General features: G+C 32.4%; 2 protein-coding genes across 3 annotated transcripts; one reads left to right on the top strand and one right to left on the bottom strand.

Moving 5' to 3' along the window:
* Window positions 1-2,154: 2,154 nt before the first annotated feature.
* On the bottom strand, window positions 2,155-20,913 carry LOC146539435 (voltage-dependent calcium channel subunit alpha-2/delta-3-like). Of its 2 annotated transcripts, XM_085208136.1 has the most exons (25): window positions 20,535-20,906; window positions 19,823-20,087; window positions 19,343-19,508; window positions 18,817-18,948; window positions 17,543-17,820; window positions 17,017-17,246; window positions 16,354-16,576; window positions 16,035-16,175; window positions 15,616-15,708; window positions 15,291-15,314; window positions 14,702-14,728; window positions 13,791-13,871; window positions 11,951-12,025; window positions 10,156-10,263; window positions 8,112-8,371; window positions 7,621-7,796; window positions 7,323-7,439; window positions 6,470-6,663; window positions 5,299-5,436; window positions 4,854-5,105; window positions 4,621-4,717; window positions 4,347-4,513; window positions 3,990-4,151; window positions 3,046-3,186; window positions 2,163-2,667 (listed from the first exon to the last, which is right to left on the bottom strand). In XM_085208136.1, exons 1-25 carry the CDS (start codon window positions 20,789-20,791, stop codon window positions 2,554-2,556), a joined length of 3,918 nt encoding a protein of 1,305 aa, XP_085064262.1. In that variant the 5' UTR covers window positions 20,792-20,906; the 3' UTR covers window positions 2,163-2,553. The 2 variants fall into 2 exon arrangements, with proteins under 2 accessions (XP_085064263.1, XP_085064262.1); XM_085208137.1 differs by lacking the exon at window positions 3,990-4,151 and having other exon boundaries at window positions 2,155-2,667; window positions 20,535-20,913.
* Window positions 20,914-22,166: 1,253 nt separating this feature from the next.
* Window positions 22,167-23,854, top strand: LOC146539434 (uncharacterized). The gene is made up of 3 exons (XM_085208138.1): window positions 22,167-22,306; window positions 22,435-23,165; window positions 23,476-23,854. The coding sequence occupies exons 1-3, from the start codon at window positions 22,291-22,293 to the stop codon at window positions 23,563-23,565; spliced, it is 837 nt and encodes a 278-aa protein (XP_085064264.1). The 5' UTR covers window positions 22,167-22,290; the 3' UTR covers window positions 23,566-23,854.
* Window positions 23,855-25,547: the final 1,693 nt, after the last annotated feature.

Raw genomic sequence — 25,547 nt, 5'->3', positions numbered from 1 at the left:
TCCTCATTTTCCAAGATATTATGTGTTGAGTGCCGGAAATCAACGACACGCTTTGAAATGCCGTCAGGAAACCAGAATTTTTTATTGTGCTTAAGTGTAGGCGAGAAGTAAGAGAATTTTTTCCATAGTTTTCGCCTATTAACGATATTAAACGGCATGTTACATTTGAATGCTAAATATAAGAAAAAAATAGTAGTTATAATAATATTGACAAAGATTTGGTCTACATGAACAAAATTACAGACAACAAAACGTCTCAGTATACAGTAATGAGAATGTCCAAATGAGCTTGGTAACATTTAAACTAATTGTTTAATTAAATATTTAAATTAAGAGTGATAATTGTCCCCAGAAAACACGTAGACTCACCGCGATATAATTGACGTCGACGTATATTATACATAATTTGAAATTTAGATTTCAATATAGATTATGAATATAATTACAGGTACATATGTAATCGAATGTTTTCTCTTACGCGTCAGTCAGTGCCTCGAGAATTCGGCGGAAAATGGGAAAGGAAAGTGTTTTAATGGGAACAGAGTGTCCTAACATTAGGTTCCCAGGTTCCATATGCCTACCCTGCTACGTGCAGGATACTGTGTAAATTTAAAAAAATGTACGTGTAGTATAATAGAATCATTGAAACTGTTATGGCATAGTAGGAGAGTATGATTGAAAACGCACTGGTTGTGGATTTGATCCTCTCGATTTTGGAGTATTTTAATACTAGTTTCCCATTACCAATTTGGAAAAAAGCATGAAGTATATATTTTTAAAAACACTCATTTCTTTATTATTCATGTTTTTGAAAAAATAAAACAGTGCTACATCGTCTAAATCGATAAATTATAAATTTAAAAATGTAAATAGAAAACGTAAAAAAAGCAATCCTATAAGCAAACAATTTAAAAATTTAAAAATTTCTTTTTTTAATGCAAATATATTTTAAAAGTAAATGTATGTACTAAACTAAAATATTACCTTAAAGTATTAAAAAAAGTGTTTCTTTTAAAACACATAACACTTGTTCTCAACATTTTCACTTTAAACATTAAAAGTACCTAGTACTCTATGTAGTTTCTGCGCAATAACTGATACATTTTCATACACTTTTATAAATATGCTTAAGAAAAAAATTGTAATTATCGAATGGTAATCAATCCCTGACGTATGTAGCTCTGCGGGGAACCCAGGGCGGGGCGCACATACTTTATTTGATGCTAAAAGTTGGTCAAAAACCTTTGGTTGGCAAAAAAATCGGTTCAGATATTTTTTGCTATCGAAACCATTTTTTGATATTAGTTAATTATTTTTCTTTAAAGTTTTTCTGTTGATAAGCATCATCGATATGGAAAACCTATTTTGTTCCTAAAAGATAATGATCCTGCATTTATATATATATCCAAAGAATTTGATCAATTTTCAATGGATTGGTATTTTAAAACAAATTCATTCGGGTTGAGTGATCGAGCCGGGCGAAATGTCAAAAAGAAATCGATTATTTCGGGGACAGATTTGCATTTAAGTCTTCTTTTTTTATGGAAAAAGACGAGGCAAACGAGCGACCGGGTCACCTGATGGTAAGTGATCGCCCACGACCCCGTGCAACACCAGGCGAGCTACAGGTGGTACTTAACATGCGAGCTACTCGTATCTCGTAATGAAGTGAGCTGGCCAGCGCAGTTATTGATGGTAAGTTCTGTGTTTTCATATAAATTAATAAGTCAAAATCTAATCGTCACCCAATCTCATTGAAGGCCTCTCGTGATTGAAGTCGTGGCGCAGCGGCACATGGGTGTGACTGTTGACGTGATGGTTGTGGGTTCGATCCTCACTAATCCACTACGTTTAGAAGAGTCATACTTTTCCACCTCGGGAGGCAAGGGGATGAATGAGAACGAAATGGAGGTTGAGCCATTTTTAAGTTCCAAAGCCATTAAGTTTCTAAAGCCAAAGTTTTAATTAATTAATATTTTTCCTTACTACCATTAATTATACAAGTTTTTACCATTAATTAAATAAGGAATGGGTTCGGTACAGTGCAGAGATTTGTTAAATACTCACAAAAAACATGAAATATATTTTTAAATCAAATAATATTTGTAATAAAACAAAAGAGAGATTGTAATTGTGACTTTTATTTCACCTTTAACAATAAACATATTGGTTTTTAAAAGCATTTTTACATCGCAGAATGAGATTACATATTTTTAAAAAACAAGTTTTAGATAATAAGTTTAGCTTAATTAAAATATTTTTGTTAAATTATTCAATGCTGCTATGTAATTTAACATTTTTTTAACATTTTAGCTTTACGTTACAAATAAATTACACGAAACTAAATACCTAAATTACTGTTTTGTTCTTAAAGATTCCTAATTTAAGAAGTCATATTTAAAACTAAAAGGAAGAGATCTTGTTACTATATAAAGAAAATAATTTGAACACAATAGGGACTATTGGAAATTTGTCAAGTTAATAGATTTTTTATTTTTAACTTCATTTATTATATATTTTAATAATAAGTCAATTTATACATATATTTTCGATTTATGTTAGAAAATAAATAGTTGTAAAGAGTAATATTAGATATTTTGAAAGATATATATTACTACCGGAGTCTGGATCTGGAAGCCACGGACCACACTGTCTGTACCCCTCTTCCTGAAAAATAAGCAGTCGTTAATATATATTATCTTAGTAGGACAAAGAAGAAAGTCTATGGTTTTTATTAAAAATACTGAATTCTTCTTGTTTGCAGCTTTTCAATTCATTTTCTTATGTTAATTAAATTATCTACATTTATAATTTTTCACAGTGTGAAAATGTCTAAAAATGTTCACTTGTATTCTAAAATATTTTTGTTACCGCAGCCTGATTATATAGTTATATAATATATTAAAGGTTTTCGACAGTTACTAAATATGAAATAGAAAGAAATATATTCTAATAAGCTCGCTGCACCTACATTGTAAATAATAATCATCTTTTTTCATAGAAATCATGTTTTTCAAACAATTTTAATTGCAAATTATAACTTACTATAGAATAGTTGTGGGGGAAACAACGCGTGTGCGGCGTTCGTGCTGGCATCGGTACGCGGTTGCGGAGACACGCGAGCTTAGCGGCAGCAGACATACGCACCCCCTCCCCCATTTCACTCTCCGTTAATTCTGATAATACCTAAAAATAATTTAATTAATTTGAATAGCATTATTTAAAATTATTAATAATTAGCCCTAATATTAAAATGGCGGTGGGCTGGGCACATATCACGTTACATTGATAATAGATGGACAATTCAAACAACACGATGGAAGGGCCCAGTTGGGAAAAGATATGTTGGTAGACCAATTAGCCGGTGGGCTGACGGTATAGCAAAAACTGCTGGAAAAAATTGGATGACTCTGGGGAAAAACAGAAAATTGTGGAGCGAAATGGAGGAGGCCTATACTCAAGAAAATGGGATCCATATCACCAAAACAAGATCTAACATTAATATTAATAACTAACAAACTAATTTACTTACTACTAAGATATTTAATTATTTACTTTTTACTACTAATATCTAACTAACAATATTTGTAAAAAAGTGATATGTGAAATAAAAGGCTTATTATTATTATTATTATTATTATTATTATTTAAAATTGCGTTTTCATTTTCTTTTTAATCACATTTTCTTGAATATTTTCCAATTTCCAATTATTAGATAATTAACAATATGTGGTCGATGTAGGACTCTACCTAGTACCTACTTTGTTTAACCTGAGTTGGGAAACGACAATATAAATCTTAGTTTCTTATAAATAGTTAGATTTTTTATAATTTGTATAGTAGTGTAGATTCAAGAATAATATTTTTTCCGAAGATGAAATCTGGCAATGCTGAAAATAATTTAAGTCGGTAACTATAACACAATTGTGCCCGATTGTCACTGAAAAACTGTAATTATATTTTAATTATATAGGTATGGATGTACTTACCGGAGCATTTCTAAGAGGATTATTAAGAGGTTTCCCAATATTTTCACAATTATTCTTTATAGCGAGTAATAAAAGATTAGTGTTAGGAACCTCAGTCCCAACGAGTGGCCATTTGCATGGAGCTGGTGGTCTCCTTAATGCTTCCATTTTTTCTCTAGTACGCTAAAGAAAAAGATAAATAAAATAGTTGTATATTGAGTAATAATATTTTAAGGGTCATAAAATAAATAGTTTATCGAGCGATGGTTATATATTTTAATTCAATATTTTTCCTAGACGAATATCTAATAATAATAAAACCTATATAGAAAGCCTGAAAAATGATGCTTTTAAAAGAAAAACAAAGGAAATAATTACATTTAGCTGATATACAGGCCGTGAGCGGTCGCAAGCGGCGAAGCGTGTTCTATTAACAATAACCCGCTTGTCGTAGAGCCGCTCGTACTTTTCCCGTTCATAATCACGGCGTAACCGTTTTCGACGTTTCTCTTTCTCCTTTGCAGTCTCGCTGTATGCAAAACCACCTAAAATGATGTGTATGAAGATATTTATTTTCATATTATATAATTCTCAAACTCTACATATATTGTATTATCATTTATATAGATTGTATTGAACAAAATTTACTTACTAGAGCCAAGAATTGTAAGGATGGTCAAAACTTCATGGCTCAGCCGTATCGCCAGGCGTATTGTAGACCATAGTGACTTAACCAATGATGGCAACATCTAAAATAATAGTTTTTTTTAAATAAAAATATTTAATAATAAATCTTTTCCATACGCTTGTAACTTCTAGTTTTTTTTTTAAGGAAAATATAAATAAACTATATTTATTTAAATAAATCCTAAAAAAAATACGTACAGGTGCTCTGGATTTGTAATTCGGAAAACAAACACCTTGGTAGTCGTGAATCCAATGTAAGGTAAATATTTGGGCGTCGAGTAATGCTCTCATGGCCGCTGGGTGTAAGTTTGCCAGATGTTCTCTCAGTGGCTTAGGCTCGTCTGTCTCTTCATTTTCTTTCTTAACATAGGTAACGACCCAACCCTCTTCATCAATAAGAACGCAACTCCAAATTTCTTCATCACAGCGCGGTTCACAATCTTCTTCGCACTTTTAATTTAAAAAAAGTGTTTTACTATTCATCTATTAAATTTTTAAAAGTAAATAGATAATAAAGTATAGTAAATGCATTTCCGCTTATTTTTTTAAAATTTTGTTATGGCAACAATTTCTTTAGGCCGCTATGCATGACTAAAAATAGGGTTAATAAAAAATAAGCCAAAATTATAAGATAATTACTTACATCAAAATCAGGATTTGTTATGGAGACCAAAAGGTCTTCTAAGTGTTGGGGATGGAAGTGATAACCAGCGACGCCAATCACGTGATCAGCGCGTCCCAGAGTTCGCGCTGCTGTAAGCCATTCATATTTTTCGCTAAGCTGCAAAGAAGTATATAATTTTGTCTCTTAATATTTTGAGGATAAACTAAAATACTGTTTTTGTATATAAAAGATTTTATCAAGTTTTTTTTCAGCTTCACGCTGTAACTCGCACACAGCAGGGTAGGCAGAAGGAATCTAGTGTTAAGACACTCCGTTCCCCACTTTCTACCGAATTCTAGTGGCAGAACTCCGAGTGGCAGAACTCAACGCCGCCCTTTGCCTCGACACCAGAGCGAAAAAATGGAAATATAAACGTAAATAAATATTTCACTTCCTCGAGTGGGGATCGAACCCACAACCGTCGCGTTACAATCACAGCGACACGACGGCCTAGATTTTATCAAGTTATTGTAACGATTTTATGATCGACAATTCTTGCAATGAAATCATATCAAAAATATGTAATTTCATTAAAATAACCGTTTAATTGTGCTTAATTTCCGGCTTAAATATTTAGTTATCTTATTTCTTATGATTGTTAGATTTTTTCGAAAATCTAATTAAGAAACATTAATATTACTTTTGATAACATATATTCCAAGAAAAATATATTTATTTTTGCAATGTTAAAAATCTTGTAACAAGATAGCAACTCGATAAAAAAATATAAAATACTAGACGGTGCTTTATAATGTTTTTAATACGTACTGTAGCAATATTTTAACAATTTTATTATTATATATTATCTTTATTTTGTTTTTATTCAATAAGAATTTTAGTAAACATTTTACTGAGGCCAGTCTTGGCGAAGGGGCACAAAGTGTGACTACAACGGCGACAGGGTTCGATTCCCACTCAAAGCAATTAAATATTTAATATTTCAATTTTCTTCGCTCTGGTGTTGCTCAAGGCAAATCGCGACGTTGAGTTCTGCCACTCAACACGCATTGTTTCCAGAATTCGGCGGGAAATGGGCAGCAGAGTGATTTAACACCAGGTTCCCTCTGTCTACCTTGCTGTGTGCGGAACACAGCGTGCCTCTGATTTAATCAATAGATATATAAAATTTAAAATGCATCAATTTCCTTACAGTCGTTGGTTGTAGATAGCTATTACGTAGTACACGTATAGGGGACACCGGAGCGTGTATCACAAGGGTGTCTCTAGTAGCGACGGCGCGACGGAACCAAGGCTCGTTGGGGCCTGCTGACCACAGGTTACCGTCTGGAGGGTCCGCGTGGGAACTGGTTGCTCTGTATGCTACCCAGCGCGTGAGGCCACTTTCTGGAATTAATTATTTGACAATAATGGTTGGGATGCTTGGCAGAAGAAAACAATATTTCAGTTACAAATTTTAGAAAAATTAAGTAGGCAAAACAAAATAAGGACACGAACGTGTATTAACTGTGGGTTCGATTGCCACTCGGGGAAATATTTAATATTTTTTATTTCTTCGCTTTGAAGTCGAGACAAAGTGCGGTGTTGAGTCCGCCACTCAACACGTAATGCCTCCAGAATTGCGGCGGAGCGGTCTAAACACTAGGCTCCCTCTGCCTATCCTGCTACATACGGGTACAGCGTGAAGCTGCATAAGCGGGATAGAAAAAGTGAAGTTGGCAGTGCCTCTTTATTTTTCCTTAGTAGAATAGTCATCATAACCACACAAAATATCAGATACTTTCATTTATTGTAACTTTGGTTGGATATAAATAAATCGTTATAAAAAATAAATTAATCAATAGTCTTGTTGATCTTCAGCTTGAGAATATGATATGAAATTTAAATGGTTTACTTATAATATTTTTTTGCATAGTTTTTATTATTTATTCGTAAAATTATCATAAAAAAACGAATGAAATTGAACAATTTTTTATACATAATTGCAATGATAAATTTAACTATTTTGTAGTCTATATTTTTAGAGTAAGTAAATTTTATTTTACCTGAAGCATAGAATGCTGTGACAGAGCCAAGAGGAAATTCTTCTTCGTCTATTCTATCCATCCAAGGTCCCGTCGCTATTATCTCTTTACATAATCGAGCCATTAAATCTTCATTACCTATTTTAAAAAACTATTTTTTAATTTATAGCGCTATTTTAATTTGTACTTTTTTTTATTTGAAATTTAAGCAGCTATTATAAAGGCTAATTATTATAAATATTAGTTGTAATTTTCGTATAAGATTAGTTAGATCAGTAAGTTCAGTTTTAGAGTACCTAGATAGTTTATAAATATTTACATTGGTACGTTTTGTTCCTCAGTGAGGGTGGGATGGGTGAAAAAAGATGCTTTAATTTTTTTCCAACGAAATAAGGTTCTTTGCGTCGTCTATCGATGAAGTGCTTCACTACATCCTCACGAGTCTCAAAGTCCTTAGATGGAAATTTCAAGGGGTCAGCATGTTCACAATATAGCCTAGAATAAGTTTAAAAATCAAGTAGTAAGCATGAGTCGGTTGAGATGACAATCTGATCTGAATCTGATAAAATTGATTATTATACGTTATCATAATTGAAAAAATCGTTTTGGAAATACATTTTTATTGGATTATATTTTGTTTCACCATACTTGCTTATATTGAATTCAACACATTTTTCGATGTAGAGCGGAAAACAGGGAACGTACTTATCCCGCTAAGTGCGGGATAGCGTGAAATTCGAACAAATATAAATAATTTTTAATATTTTTTAACATTTTCAAGCTAATTAAATTAAAATCCATGTAACTGACCATTTGGGATGAACAGCAAATTCAGTATCCTGCAGCACGTCAAACGCTTCTTGCGCGAGTTTTTGCGTGAAATTGGCTTTCAACACGGCATGTCTCAGGTTAAACTTTGGTAGAGCGACGACTATTGTATAGTGATCCATAACTCTTTTCCAATAAAAATCTTTTCTCCCTATAATCGCCCGCATACCGTTTTCGTATACAGTTTTTGCCTCTATATCTTCATGTCCAACGGGATAACGAACAATGAAATCCTTTCGAAACTAAATAAAATAAAAATATAATCAGTTCGTGAAATCGTTAAATAATTTTTATATTAAAACGTATTAATATTGTGAAATAAAAGATAACAAAAAAACACCTCATTGTGTCAAAATTCTCTAGAATCATTTAAATTAATTTTGCAGTTTGAAAAGGCTTCACTGATACCGATGGTTGCAGTTTCGAGCACCTCTTGTAAAATCAAATATTATTGCATTCTAAACATTACTTGCCCATTTTTACCATTCAGTCAAAATAAAGACAATATTAATAATCTATTTGAAAAAAAATAAAATAAAATAAAATAAAATTAGCTTCACGCTGTATCCCGCACACAGCAGGGTAGGCAGAGGGAACCTAGTGTTAAAATACTCCGTTCCTCACTCTCTGCTGAATTCGTGTTGAGTGACTCTATTTAATCTATTTAATGTAATATTTTGATCTTACTGTCTAATACATGAATAATACAAGAGGTGAGGTGAGGTGATTATAATTTAGACCTTAAGTTCTAGTAAAGGATCTTTAGATAAACTTGATATTGAACCTTAGATAAAATCAAAATTATCTAAATGATTGTACAAAATTAGTAATATTTAGATAAGGAAATTATTTGTACATATAATTTATTAAATTATTAATCATAGGTATTATTTCCAGAAACTTCGTATTTAATTATTTATAACGCTATGTTAGTTACGTCTTCCTGAAATAATTAATTTTCAAAAATTTTAAGTATAAATTCAGCTAAGACAAAATTATAGTCGGTTCAATTTTTTTTCAGTTTTACGCTGTATCCCGCACACAACAGGGCAGGCAACTTAGTGTTAAGACACTCCGTTCCCCACTTTCCACCAAATTCTGGAGGCATTGGGTGTTGAGTGGTGGAACTCAACGCCGTCCTTTGCCTCGACCCCAGAGGGAAGGAATGAAATATACAAAATACCTTTTTTAGATATATTTAAATATTTCCTACTCTTACATAATCAGGGCGCAGTTGAAAATTTACTGAATTAATGATTGCGAGCTCAATATAAATGTTAGGTCAATTTATATTTAAAATACTTATCGTTTCCTCGCTATATCGCTTTCAAGTCAAAATTGCAAATTTTTTTTTTTGGTTATTTTGTTTTGTATTTTTTTTTTCTACTTTATGACATGTCCAAGTAAATGTTAAGCATTTTTATGGAATAAAGATATTTTGACTTTGACTTGACTTTGACTTTGATATTCTAATAAGGTACTTCCTTGTTTTCCATTACCTAACATACTATGTTTATAAAATGGTGGAAAGTAAGAAATGAAGTAGTTTTCCTCTCAATAAATAAATATCTGTAAAAAATATTCTAACAAGTAAAGCTTATTACACTGTTCAAGAATATTTAGAGTATAAACATGTATGGAATTAATGTGTATTGAATGTCGGGCAGGACAGCTGCCAGCTAATGTAATAGTAAAATATACCATTGACTTTGAAAAGAGCAACTGTTGAGTTTCTTGCCGGCTCTTCTCAGCAGAACTGCCTTCCGAACCGGTGGTAGCTTTTTGTTGACATGTACATTCGACGATTCAAAAGTGCTTTTATAGTTTATTTGAATAAAGAATATTTTGAATTTGAATTTGAATAGTGATTTTATTATATTATACAACTTTACTATCATCACACACATAAAATTATCGTAATCCTGAATCCTGAATCTACTGGCTGATTTTCTTTGTATCATGGTAGCCGATATTATGATAATGAAATAAGTATTATACGGTACACTTTAAAATATATAAAAAATACCTTTTTCCAATGTTCAGGATATTCTCTGGGTAAATGATCTTCAGCAGCTTGTTCAACGTCAAGAAAGTCAACAGTTCGATAGCCAGGTTTTAATATATCTCCATCAAACTAAAATAAAATTATTTTTAAAGTATACAAAAAAGTATTAAATACTAATAGAAATAATTTTAGAAAAGTACTTAATCAAAGTCTATAATATGCAGATAGTAAGTTATTTAAAACTGATTATTTATTATAACCCAGTGATAAAATCTTCATTTATTTGATTTTACGTCGGCGTACATGAAAAGTATGAAAGTTGTTTTCCGCGATTGTTAGGTAATCTATTGCCATGTAAAAATAGTACCGTATGTTGGTTATTTGAATGTACTGAAAGTGAACCTTATCAAAAAGGTACTCAAAGATCGAAGAGAATTCTAAAACTGATATGGTTTTGTTTTTTTTTTAATCATGCTGAATAGCCATATAGTTCTACAGATAATAGTGCTTACCGATATAATTGAATTTTACGATAAATACGCAAACTCTTGATTTTAAGTAAATATACATATAGTACCTATATATAATACTAGCGGCCCGCTCGCGGTATCACCCGCGTGAACTATGTTATTATTAATTTCTGTCTCCATGACTACGTCCTAGTGACGTCTATCCAAAGTTTGAGACTTCTAGCATTTGAAGTAATGAAGTTTCATACAAACTTTCGACCCCGAAAACAACCCCTTAGGAGTCGATTTCGTGATGAGTGAATGACCTTTCGATTTTATATATATAGATTTATTACTACTGCCGCTACTACTAGCTTCACGCTGTATTCCTAGAGAAACGCTACGGTCTCAGCACATATCTTTCACCTTGCCCACTGTCATCAACCTCTTCATAAAAACTTCCTCCGGGGCCCTCATGCCATTTTCTTCGTAATCTATATATATAAAAGGACTTGTCCTCACTGACTGAGGTAAGACGCGCGCACAGCCGTAACCGCTGTGCGTAGAAAAGTGAAATTTAGACAAAAGTTTACTTTCGTAATCTGGACATCCACTAAGAAGGGATTTTGAAAAATTTTAACCCTAAAGGGGTGAAATAGGGGTTCAAAGTTTGTATGGAAAAAATTTAAAATCGGCACCGATTTTTATAAAATTTGAAATTTAGATTCTTAAAAGTATTTAATTGAACACGTGTTTCATCGTTTTCTAGAATTCTCCCCCTAAGGGTGCAAATAAGGGATTGAAAGTTTGTATAAATTTTTTTTTAAATCGGCACCAATTTTTATAAAATTTGAAATTCAGACTCTTTAAAGTATTTAATTGAACACATGTTTCATGGTTTTCTAGAATTCTTCCCCTAAGGGTTCAAATAAGGGGTTGAAAGTTTGTATGGAAAAATCTTTAAAACGCCACCGATTATTATAAAATTTTTAATTTAGACTCTTAAAAATATTTCATTGAACATGTGTTTCATGGTTTTCTAGAATTCACCCCCTAAGGGTGCAAATAAGGGGTTGAAAGTTTGTATGGAAAAATCTTTAAATCGCCACCAATTTTTATAAAATTTGAAATTTAGACTCTTAAAAATATTTCATTGAACACATGTTTCATGGGTTATTAGAATTCACTCTTAAATACGCAAGCGAAGCTGCGCGCGTCCGCTAGTCATTTATATACCTATATTAATGTCTATTTTAAATATGTTCCGTGTAAATTGATACTTTTTATAATACAGCAAAGACAAGAAGACTAGATCGTATTTTATTGAATAAAATTACAAGAAAGATTATTTCAACTGCAGCTCTTACCACTGGTTTTGCATTTTCATGCAAAACAATATTGCCACGATGATCCACTATAGATAAAGAGCCTCCAGCTCCTACCTGGAAATAAAATATTTATCTTAATCTTTCTTTATTTAAAGTGTTTGTTATTTCTGTGATTACGTAAATATATATTAAAATATATTTAATTAAGTTTTTTCAGGTTTTATGTTAGATATTCCTACAATTTTATTTTATTAATAGTTTTAGGATACTAATAAAATAGTTCACTAAAAGTACTATTCTACTAAGAGTTTTCATATTGTGATATTATTAGGGCTTGCTTTTTGCATTTTTTTTTATCTTGACATTAATGCTGTTAACCCTATTGGCGGTCACAGCGACACCGGCGTGATAGAGAAGAGGGTACTCTGTCTCTGAAAAATAAGCAATAACATGTGGAAGTGGACGGCGGTAAGGGCATCCCCTGCGGGACTCGAACCTCCGCTTGCAGCCGTCGATCGGGAACAAAGCCATAAGACTTGATTATACGATTAAAAGACACATATACACATTACGTGTACCTAAATATACACACACGGGAACCTAATTTGTTTTGTTATTAAGAACAATATTAAGAAACAAAACATTGAAACTGTTTTTCTATGAAAAAAAACTAGCAACCATAATTTTGTAAAAAAAAAACAATTCAGATAGAAACATTTCTGTTACTATTAAAGCACGAGAGTGTCATCGACTTGAAACAAATTTAATTATCACATGCATACCCACAGCTGGTATATAAATTCAAGTACTTGAGAAATGTTGGAAATCGTGTCAAGTTTTCCAAATGAGGTTTGTGAGACCTCGTGCTCATTATACTGTAACAAATTCTATAAACGAGCCACCTATGACGTGTGGCCTGAGAACGAAAAATGCCATTTATTTTCTACATTTATCTTTTTGAAGGTCTAGAGCGGATAGTTAAATCCGAGTTGGTTTTAGTGTAATTTTGTTTTACAAGTATCTATTACTATTTAGTACTCTGGCTATCTTTAATTTCTGATTTTCACACCAATAATATAGTATCTTTATTTTAATCATAGATAGATTTATAAAAATTAACAATTTTCATGTCCTCGCTCTGGTGACGAAGCAAAACGCGGCGTTGAATTCCGCCACGCAATACTTCCAGATTCAGCGGAAATGTCTTAATAGGGATGGAGTGTCTTAACACTAGGTTCCCAGGTTCCTTCTGTATCTCTTTATTGCATTACATCTAAACCATTAGCATTTATAATCATGTAATATAGTCTAGTATAGCCATCCTTTATTAAAGGGTAATCTAATATAAAGAAATGAACCAGTAGTGTATACGATATCGCATTCAAGTGAAGCAACTCTTCAGTTTTATAATATTAGGCATAGATTAGTCACCAATAGAAAACGTAATTGTCATGCATTTCATGCGTACTACTTCAGATATATTGCCTCTTCAGTTATTATTAATCCACATGGAAACTCGGTTTACAGGAAAGTCCCTATAAATTACATAAGCATTTTCCTTAAATCTATTAAGTATTTAAAATAGTTATATTACAATTGCTCAAGTAGCAAAAGTGAGTCATGTTTAATTGCAAACGATGATTGTGAATTCGATTCGCACTTAGAGATTTTTTTTCAACTTCACGCTGTATTCCGCACGTAGAAGGAAACCTGGCAGAGGGAACCTGGTAGCCATAATATTAATACACTTCGTTTCCCGCTTTCTCTTTTCTCTCTTTACTAACTTTACAATATCATCATGTCAATATTAAACTTATCTCACATACTTACTACATATCTTTATTTTTTTAATATCAAATGATAATTTTAAAGTACTTACTAAATAAAATGGCAGCACCAATTTCAAATGATCAATGGGGATGTCAACGCCAGCGACACCCAACAGTCGATTGACAGGATACTGTAAAATCGAATAAAAATTAATATCAGAAAAATAATAAATAGGTGCTTTCACAGTTTTATTATATTTATAGAATGATTCGACCCTATGCCAATTAGGTAGAAAAAGAATAAAAAATCACTAATCACTAGGTTTATTACGCTTCACGCTGTATCCCGCACACAGAAGAAGACATTCCTTTCCCCACTTTCCGTCAAATTTTTTGAAACTTTGCTTGTTGAAGCCGGAACTCTACGCCTGACATTCCTTCGAGTGAGGAACGAACCCACAACCCTCATGTTACAGTCACACTCTTGTGGCCCAGAGCCATGACGGCCTGAAATCGTCTTTAATTAAATTGTTATAAATGCCATTTCCCTATGGCCGAATGTCAATGGCGGATTAGATATAAAACTAAATCCTTATTGATTAAAACATTAATATATATCTACAATACTAGGTATTATATAATATAATTAAATGGATTAATATATAATCATGATGATGAGAATATGAATGATATCCTTATCTTTTTTTTTGGCTTGTATATATTTTTTTCTTTTTTTCAGCTTCACGCTGTATCCCGCACACAGCAGAAGGAACCTAGTGTTAAGACACTCCGTTCCCCACTTTCTGCCGAATTCTGGCGGCATTGCGTGTTGAGTGGCAGAACTCAACGCCGCACTATGCCTCGACACCAGAGCGAAGAAATGGAAATATAAACGTACATAAATATTTCACTTCCTCTTGAGTGGGGACCGAACCCACAACTGTCGCGTTACAGTCACACCCTTGTGCTGCTGCTAATCATTTAAATTTAGTAAATAATTTGAGTAAAATTTATACAATACCGTTCTGGTCGAGTTCCTTTGCTTTTCCTGAAATTACGATTCATTTATTTAGTAAAATAAAGATAGGTACAATGTAGAAATAACACTTCTATATAAGAGTAGAAAAAATCCTAATTTTTCTGTCAAAAAATGGAAAAACGTTTCGGCCGCGTGGAGGTGGTAGATTCGCGCGGTGAGAGATGGCAGCGGCGGAGGCAGATTAGATGGATATAATGGCACCTTAAATTCTTTTAGCTTTACGTTGTATCCACGCCCATATCAGGGTAAGCAGAGGGAACCTGGGAAACTAGTGTTAAGACAATCCCTTCCCATACTAGGACTTCCACATGTGTCTTCTAGTGGGAATCGAACCCATAACCTGTTACGTTTACAGTGGTATATGTTCTTCTTATATTTCGTTCTTTTGAAAAGAGCAACTGTTGAGTTTCTTGCCGGCCCTTCTCAGCAGAACTGCCTTCCGAACCGGCAGCTATTTGTTCATAAGTTCATTCAACGTTCAAAAGTGCTTATTATAAGTTTATTTGAATAAAGAATATTTTGAATTTGAATTTATATATACAAAAAACTTATAAAATATTAGGAAGTTTACCTCATCCAAAGTAATTGTGATATTCTGAAACAATATCAAATTGTAATATTTAAATAATTATTTGTTAAAATAACATTCTTAATTAGTATTGTAATAATATAGTGGTATTTTTGTCTATTTGTGTAGTAGTACAGCTAAGCTTTTTCCCGTAAAATATTATTGACAACAATTTAAGGAGATCAACGCGACAGCGGGAACCTGAGAACCTAGTGTTAAGACACTCCGGTCGCTGTTAAGACACAGTTGACATGTAACGAGTGTTGAGTGGCAGAATTAAACGCCGCCATTGGAATATGTTGTAAATACTTTATGTTCTAGGGCTTACCTCCCAAGTAGTATTATCGAAGACGGGTACTGCAACACTTATTTGAAATCTGTAATTTATGTCTTCACCCTCATAATATTGACCAAAGTCTTCCTGAAATCAATTCATAAGATTATTTTAAATATTTAAAAGATTTACGTTGAATCCCGCACCCAGCAGGGTACACAGAGGGAACCTAGTGACAAGACACTCCGTTCCCCACTTTCCGCCGAATTTTGGAGGCATTACCTGTTGAGTGACGGAAGTCAACGCCAGGCTTTGCCTCTACACCAGAGCGAAGAAATGGAAATAAGGCTTCTGGCCTGGCTATTCGAAATATATATATTGTTATTTTTAACCGACTTCTGTAAGAAAAGGAGGTTAGCAATTCGACAGTACTTTTTTTCTTTTATTTATTTTTTTAAATTATATACACTAACTAGTTGATGCATGTGAATGTAGTCGCCATATTGTTTCTTTGTGGTGAGGAATTGATCTTTATTCCGACGTAATTCTCCATATCGATAGGTTTGCTCTGCATTTTCTTTTTGTTGCCAATAGTATTCACCTCTTCGAGGATCCTAAAATTTAAAGTTACATATGGATTATGTTAAAATTAGAAAGCAGAATTTATCATAATATAATTAGCTTAAACTTTAAAATTTGTAATAATGAAATATACAGTGCTATTCTCAGCTTGATAAGGCGTAAAGAGAACTATAAATTATTAAAATTATTGGATAAATTGTAACTAAATACCTCAACATTAGCATAGACATCGCTATACACTCTTAGTCTATGTTTCCTTTGAGACACTAAAGGGCGTTCCAAGACACGCAGGATGTTCATCACTTGCTCGGTGACGTCAGAGTCGGTCACCAACTCCGCGAAATAGCCATCGCGCTCACAGGTTATCCAATTCGCATAAAACCTCGTGGAGTCACGCAAACCGAAGGGATCATGGAGCCATAGTACAAATAATCTGTAATTATTTATCTTTAATTCATTAAATTTTTCCGTTAGATATTTCCGTTTACCAACTATTAAGAGTCTGTTAAGTTTAATGCCAACGACCAAAAAGGTAACAATATTAATTAAAGTTAATATTAATTAAAGATCAGTCGTAGCTCAAGAGTAGAAGTGAGCGACAGTAAACCTAAGAGGTTGTGGGTTCAGTTCTCACTCGAGGAACTGAAATATTTAATATTTTCATTTCCTCCTCTCTGGTAACGAGGCAAATCGCGGCTTTGAGTCCGTTACGCAATGCCGCCAGAATTCGATTGCTGCGAAAAGTGGGGAACGGGGTGTGTTTACACTAGATTCCCTCTGTCTACCCTGCTGAAGCTGGTAAAAATGGCTGGCAAAATGTTGGTAGTTAAATATAAATTAAACAGAAAGGAAGCAATTAGACATTTAGTGTACCTTATATGGTCACTAGGATCTAGGCGATGCATCAGTTCAGTATAATTATCATAGAGGTTGTCCGTTAGTAAAACAATTGCCTGTTGACAAGCGTTCGGCGTGTCCTTGGCTTTAAGTTGTTTGTTCAGTATTTTAACTGATTCTGTCAATACTTTTTCCATTTTAGTTTCATTTGTTGGATTTTTATCCTTTAGAGAGGCCATCATTGCCGCTGAGTTAACATGATTAGCCTGTGAAATATATATATTTTTTAGACATTAAATATCTACGATGAACTATTTGTATTTTTGATCGAAGTTATATAGTACAATACATTTTTTTAGGAAATATTTGACGCCAGTCGTGGTACAGGGTTCCGCCACTCACGCAATGAATAAGAAGTTGCTGGAAATTGAAATTGAAGTTTCTAGGTTCCCATGTTCCCTCTGCCTACCCTGCTATGTGTGGAAAACAGTTTGTTAGTAGAAAACAATTTTTTTATATAATTTACTTATGAATCATATACAATTTTCTCAAAAATACCAACCGGAACCAATTTCTTATTGAAACAAGGTATAGGTGATTCTACAACCACGTTGTAACGCAGCACGTTTACTTGGTCATCGTCAGTCAAAGCATTTAGTAGGGCTTGAGTGAAGTGTTCAGCAATGGCTCTGTTCGAGGAGTTCATGGATCCAGAAAAATCATACAGTATGAGGACATCACGAGGAGCACCACTTGCGCTGACGTACCACGGCCGAAGCCGACAGTCGTATAAATCCTCACCTTCCGTTTTCAGTTTGTACATACTGTGCCATAGTGCGGCTAAAATATTATAAATATACATAGTTTTATTTATTATTATTATTATTTTAAAATTATCATTCAATTCAATATCAATTAAATATTATGATAAAAATGTCTAGACAGAAAGGTTGTAGGTTGTCTTAGACTGGCATAGGTAAAGATAATAAAAGGAGAATATGAACACTAAATATGAACATGTGAATATTGTCCTAAGATCTCGTATTAGCCAGCAATAGGAAGTTTACGCAGAAATTTATGTTTATTTTATTAATTTAATGTATTTTAATGCATTATTTAAAAAAAAATATTTCTCCGCCCGCAGTTTTATAAAAAATAGATACAAAGTTTTTGTTTCACGTATTAATATATAGATAGATATCCTATGATTATTGAATAATAAAGTGAAACGCAACGTAATGGCATATAAATATATAGATTACTAGACATATTACTTAGAATTTAATTAAAATAAATTTAAATAACATGTATATTAATAATAGACAAATGTACATATATATTATCGCCAAACATATCAGTAAAATTACAAGAAAAACATTTTTAAGGGCATTAGTAATTGCTTGCTTTTTCATATCATACATCTTATACAAGCTGTACTGTTATTTAGTCATAAATATAAATAATATTAGTACTAATAATTTAATATGCAAACTATTAAATAATTTTAATTAAGCTTTGGCCATGATTAACTCTATTGAGTAGAGAAAGAGTTTCTTAATATCTACTTTTAACAAGCTCACTGTGGGACCTATTTTTGAGAACTTGCAGCTGGTGCAGTTGAGGTCTTTTCGGCCTCATATTTTGTACATAAATAATATAACGCTTTCCACCTTAAACCGCAGCGAACGTATTTCATTTTCTTTTGAATAAAAATCTTACTTGGCATATAGATATATTTTCTTATTTATTATTTAGATATTTTATAGAGTAAGATTCGAACGGCCACTATAGATTTTATTAAAACATATATTAAAACTAAGTAATGCAAGTACGTACCGGGATAGTGACGTAGAAAGCCTTTAGCGCTACATAGATATTGTAAGTCAATAGATGAATCTTGAGCGTAATTTTCTCGAAACACAGAAATGAGCCCCTCTGTCCAGTGGACGTGTTCTAATACGTGGGGATCTGCAATAAAATTAAAAAGCTAACTTGAACATTAATATATATAAAAATATAAGTACACAAAACAAAATTAGTCAAGTGCGAGTTGAACACGCCCGTCGAAGGCTCCGTACTAAGTTCAGGATTGTTAAGGACATGTTACAAAAGTTGACAAACTTAAATGAACTATATGTATGAAATTAACTACAAATATAAGTTTGTAATGATTTTATTCTATAAAATACCTATAAACTTAGACTTAAAATTTTAACCTTTATTTGTACAGTACAGTCCTAATAGACGGACAGACGAAGAACAACTGATCCCATGAGGCTTCCGTTTTTTCTTTTGATGTACAGAACTCTAAAAATGTAATAGACATATTTCTACAAGTATACGCTAAAATGATTGTTCTCACCGCATTGAAACACCTCCGCGGCTACATGCACGCTGCTGTAATCTAAAGAAACGTTTGCATCAAAGTGGACACTGTTCGTCAGCTTCACTTTGTTCAATCTGCTGCAATTCAAAGGAAGCTCCAGATCGCTCTCAGGTGTCTCCGGCGCCTCTGGATCATCTACACCCTAAAATGCAGGCTTTTAAGCAAGACTCTCTAAAGAGTTGTTTTTAGAACGACAAAAGTTTTATCATGTATCTACAGATGTAAATTTTCTCCCATTTTTAATCTTTAAGACGTCATCGTGACGTATTTGGCAATTTTCTGTTGAAATGTAGGTAAATTTCTTTGTTTACTTAGGTACTCGTATACAAATAAATTACTTGTTTGTTACTACAGGCTTGAAAGTATCATTTTATTATAAAGAAGAAAATCTATTTAAATAAAAGAAAAAAAATCTTATTTCATTTTACACAATGAATAAAATAATACAATACTTACCTCGCTTTTTATAAAGAGATAATTGCTAGGTGGAGGAAATCTGTTCGCAGCTAATTCTTCAGCTTTTCGCATGATCATCTCAGCGGCTTGTCCTCGACGCTCGAGGAGTTCCTGCAAAGCTCTTGATGTCTTTTCTACTATTGCTGGACCATTTCGAACACCGACCTTCGCATCGGAAAATCCCTTCAACAATACGTCTCGCCGGACGAACTGTGTTTCTGTTTTGTATAATTTTTCTGACAATTCTTGTGCCCATTGTTGCACTCTATGAAATTATATTGTATAGTTGTAGTTTCCACATATTTTTTACATAAATGTTTTTTTACTATAACACTATTATGAATGAATGCCGTGTGACTGTAATGTAAGGGTAGTAAGTTCGATTCCTACTCGGGGAAATTATTTAATTAAAAAAAAAAATCTTTGCTGTGATACCAATGCAGAAATGCGGCGTTGAGTTCCACCACTTTATTTGGCAGAGAGTGGAGAACGCAGCGGAGAACGCTAGATTCCCTCTGCCTACCCTGCTATATGGGAGATACAGCGTGAAGCTTAAAAATAGGGTATTTACAAATGGAAAATTTGAAAAGTATAGACTTTTTAAATAAATATATTTCATAAAAAGAAAGAGATAGTACCGTAACACAAACAACTTGAGTATATTAATTATGAAAGTAAAAATAAACATTAATAAAAGTAATCCAATACTCACTGGATTGGCGTTATTAATTTTTCCAGCCTTTTCTTTTTAGGTACGACAGGTACATAAGTAACTTTAGTAACATTCTCGATTTTGAATTGCACATTCTTTATTTTACTTTTGTTCACAAATAAATGTCCTTGATGTTCCTCCAACGATTTCTTTATATTATCCACGGATTTGGTTTTTGTAGATGCAAGCGTGTAAACGTGTAACATAAAAAATATGAAAAATAACATGGCCAATTTAAATTTTATTAATAATTTCATTTTTATATAAATATTTTATTATTATTATTGTAATGGAAGGTCATATTGAACCATATCTTGGTATGTAACGGAAGGCGGGCGGCGATGGTGAAAACTGTATACAGACTCCGCGACGACTAGGTTATAGAAGCTCCCGCCGTGGCGGCGCCATTCTCCCCTTGCCAATTCGAATCTCATCTGTTTTTGACCTATATATTTTGTTTTATTTAAACACGAAAAGTTTATAATTAATAAATATGTGTGTATATTTTTTATATATATATATAAGAAATTGGAAAATCGTAAATACATGTGTAAAAAAAATGTTTAAAAGTAAATAATGTCAATTTTGTATAGTTCTCGTAAACATGATTACTTAATTAAAATAAAATCTTCTTATCATCAGATAGGTGATACTTAGAATTTGACGAATAAGATAAAACATAATATAAGGAAACAATTAAAACGATAAATTTTAAAAATCGTTTAAGTGCGACTAAGATTCGCACCTAGGGCTCCGTATCAATTTAGGATTGTCAGTGAGCAGAAAGTACATATTAAAAAAGTTGAGAAATTTAATTTGCATGACATGAATTTTGTGTAAAATGTAACTAATTCAGATTATTTTCTTTATTTGTATTGTAAGTTCTCACTTCTAAACAAATTTCATTACTGCATTTGCTGCAGTTGGGGTTCCGTTTCAGTTACAGAACCCTAAAAAATGCTAACTTATGAGTGTGTTCTTTTTTTTTAAGATTACTTTAAAATAGATTTGGAACTTTAACATCAAAATTGACTTAATACACGCTAAAAAACCTACAAGTATAAAATAATTATATTCCTTTTGGTTTTTACTAATCTTAAAAAACTATTATGCTGGTAGGCTAACACTCCAGACTTTTCGTATATTTGTAATGTGAGGTTTCAAATTTTACAAATAATAGTACTATTAAATACAAGGACGTCCGTGAGTCATAAATATAATATCTTTGTTCTAATCTTTTCCTGTATATATTGTATAGTTCTTTCTACAAACATATTAAAGATGCATATTTAGACTGCCATGTTTGAAAGAATATATCAATGCTCCCTAAGTAAAGAATCGAATGAGAAAAATCGCAAATATTTTTATTGTTCTTTTGTACTAATAAAAATGGTTAATAAGGTTTTATTCCACATTTTGAAATACATCGTTATTTATACGTTTTCTAAACGTGTATGTAATCGAAAACTACTCTTTTAGTACTTAAATAGCAATAAAAGAAATTTCGCTTCGCTTTCGAATCTTTACCTACTTTAGAGACTGTTGATATGTATAATTGTATGTATATGATTAAATACACAGCTGACTAACATATTATTGTTTTTCCTTTCATTTCAATATAACTGATAAAGAAAATGATAATATTGATACATACGTAATTAACAGGAATAATTTAGATTTACGTTGATAATAGATTTGATTAACTAAAACTATATATAATGTTATTACGAAGCTTGCTTACCATGTTTATTGTAAAATGTTTAATATGAAAGGTACGTTTGTTAGTGTATCGGGTAAAAAATATTAAAAATATTTTGATAAAAATTACGTTTTAGTCAAATTATGTAAATATAAATAAAAACTTATAATTATTGAATAAAAAAAATGTAAAAACTTTCAGGTGTAACAACGATATTGATGTTAATAGCGACATTGGTTGCTGCTGATGACGACCAATGTCCATCAGAACAGGCACAAGATTGGACCATAGAAAAACTACTACGACATGAAGTCTGCAATAAATTCTACAAATGTACATTTGGAGTTCCCATAGCAATGACATGCCCTCATGACCTATTCTTCAATTTGGCAACGTGGGAGTGTGATTGGCAACACAACGTGGATTGTACTGATAGGATCGTTCCTGATGAATTTTTACCGTCGACCGTTTCACCTGTAACATCGCCGCCAACAACACAAGCACCGACAACAACTACAACTCCAGCTCCAACGACGACCACCACTACTACTACAACCCCTGCGCCTACTACTACCACTACCACTACTACTACTACAACCCCGGCACCCACTACTACTACAACTACAACAACAACCCCGGCACCTACAACAACAACAACAACCACTACCACTCCCGCGCCCACAACAACCACGTCAACAACAACGACTCCAGCACCCACTACGACCTCCAGCTCTACTACCACAACTCAAGCGCCAACATCAAACCCAGATGACGGATCTCCTGATTTAAATTCCGATGGCTGCCCTGTGGACCCTCATATTCACTGGCTAATTCCACATGAAGAGGAGTGTAATCTTTTCTACTATTGCGTTTGGGGTGAAAGAGTATTAAGAGAGTGCCCACCTACTACACATTTCAACAGAGTTCTTCAGGTTAGTTATATTATGGAACTATGCGTATATTTTCTTTTAAACGGCTTAATTGTAATATTTACAATGTGGCCAGTCAGTTTTCCTGCCTTCTACATTATGATGATGACGACGATGATTAAATAAAATTAAAATCAAACCAGCTTCACGGTGTATTCCGCTCACAGCAGGATAGGCAGGGGGAACCTAGCGTTAAGATCTGTTCCCCACCTTCCGCCGAATTCTGGAGGCATTGCGTGTTGAATGGTAGATGATGAGAATGATTTTACCATAATGGAAATACCTTTAATAATCATAATAATTACTTTTTCAGGTATGTGACTTCCCTTATAGAGCTGGTTGCATCAACTCTTTCAACAAGCATTTAGACAGTAGACGAGATATTTTAGCGAACATATTATGAACTATCTTTTATGGAGATCATTAATCAACTTATGCCTATTTATATCATATTTTTTTACCTTGCTTTGAATTACATATATAGTTGTATATTTTTCCAAAATTATTTTTACTTGATACATAAATATATATACATACATCTTATAATAAGGTTTATAAGGAAAATTATTGACTGAAATTTCATTGCTTCAGTATTTGCAAATTGCTTAGAATCTCTTGAAGGCCAATTTTGTACCTTTCTTAGTTTCTTACAAGAAAAATACAGAAATATAAAAATAAATTTCTTCTTATAATATTTTTCTTTTTTTTCATCTTCAAACACTCTTTTTTCTTTTATTTGTTTCTGTAAGTACTGTTGATAAAATCTGAGAAAAATTATGAATGATTTGATTTGATTTTATTTACATTAATTAATTTTTACGTGTTTACAAATAAAATAACAGTTCAATTTGAAAATCTGAAGATAATAGAAATTTAATGAAAGATGATACATACAAAAAAGTGATATTGAAAATCTAATTTTATTTTAATCGTATTTTACAAGTGGTTATCGTATAACATGCTCATACGAAGATACCGTTGATACGCGTTGGTAGAAATATTTAATTTTATACGTCTTTGTCTCCTGACGTCAGTCGAAGTATTTCATAACACTTAGCAACATTTTTTTAAGTAAGACAAAAAAATATTTAAAGAACAACAACAACATTTTTTTTTCTTTTTGATTTGTTTGTTTTTGACTTTTAGCTAGAAATTTTGATTTTATGTCATACAGAGAAAATTAGATAGATAATATTTTAAGTTAATCTTGATCACAGACTCAGCAATGCCTACGGTTACTTTATGCGTAGTTACTTACACTCGGGGTAAATTTTCCTTCCAGTTAATAATACTATTATTACTTCAGTAAAATTTTCTTTATAATTTTTGATATTAGTCTAATATATAGTTAAGACAGTATGCCTACTCACTAACCCAACCTTTCAGAGGTAGCGCCAAATAAAGGTATATCTCTATCTGGAAAGATGAATGAGCCATCGCATCGGCTTGGTCTGGATGCTTATGAGGGGTCTTAAAATAGTGCGTAAATACATATTTAAAATTAAAGCTTGATAGTTTAACGTCATTTACCCCAATTTTAAACAACCTTAAGAACACCTGGCAAGGAGTAAAGGCCCTCGGAAAGTGTCTAGTCTATATATATAAAAGGACTTGTCCTCACTGACTGAGGTAATGATGATACTGATGATAGAAACGTGAAATTTGGACAGATGTATACTTTCGTAATCTGGATATCCACTAAGAAGGGATTTTCAAAAATTTTACCCTAAAGGGGTGAAATAGGGGTTGAAATTTTGTATGGAAAATTTTTAAAATCGGCACCGATATTTATAAAATTTGAAATTGAGATTTTTAAAAGTATTTAATTGAACACGTGTTTCATCGTTTTCTAGAATTCTCCCCCTAAGGGGTTGAAAGTTTGTATAATAAAGTTGAAAGTTTGTATAATAAGGGGTTGAAAGTTTGTATAATAAGGTTGAAAGTTTGTATAATAAGGGGTTGAAAGTTTGTATAATAAGGGGTTGAAAGTTCGTATAGATTTTTATTTACATCGGCATCAATTTTTATAAAATTTGAAATTCAGACTCTTAAAAGTATTTAATTGAACACATGTTTCATGGTTTTCTAGAATTCTTCTTCTAAGGGTGCAAATAAGGGGTTGAAAGTTTGTATGGAAAAATCTTTAATCGTCAAAGTCTTATAAAATTTGAAACTTAGACTCTTAAAAATATTTCGTTAAATACATATTTCGTCTTTCATTTTAATTCATCCCCTAGGGGTGCAAATAAAGGGTTGAAGTAAGTATGGAAAAATATTTAAATTGCCACCGATTTTTATAGAATTCGAAACTTAGATTCTTAAAAATATTTCATTGAACACATGTTTCGTGGGTTATTTTAATTCATCCCCTAGGGATGCAAATAA

This window comes from Heliconius melpomene, chromosome 4, assembly GCF_056956725.1.
Source record: "Heliconius melpomene rosina isolate 202511_hmr_F chromosome 4, ASM5695672v1, whole genome shotgun sequence".
NCBI lineage: Eukaryota > Metazoa > Arthropoda > Insecta > Lepidoptera > Nymphalidae > Heliconius > Heliconius melpomene.
This window is presented reverse-complemented; position numbering and strand designations above follow the sequence as displayed.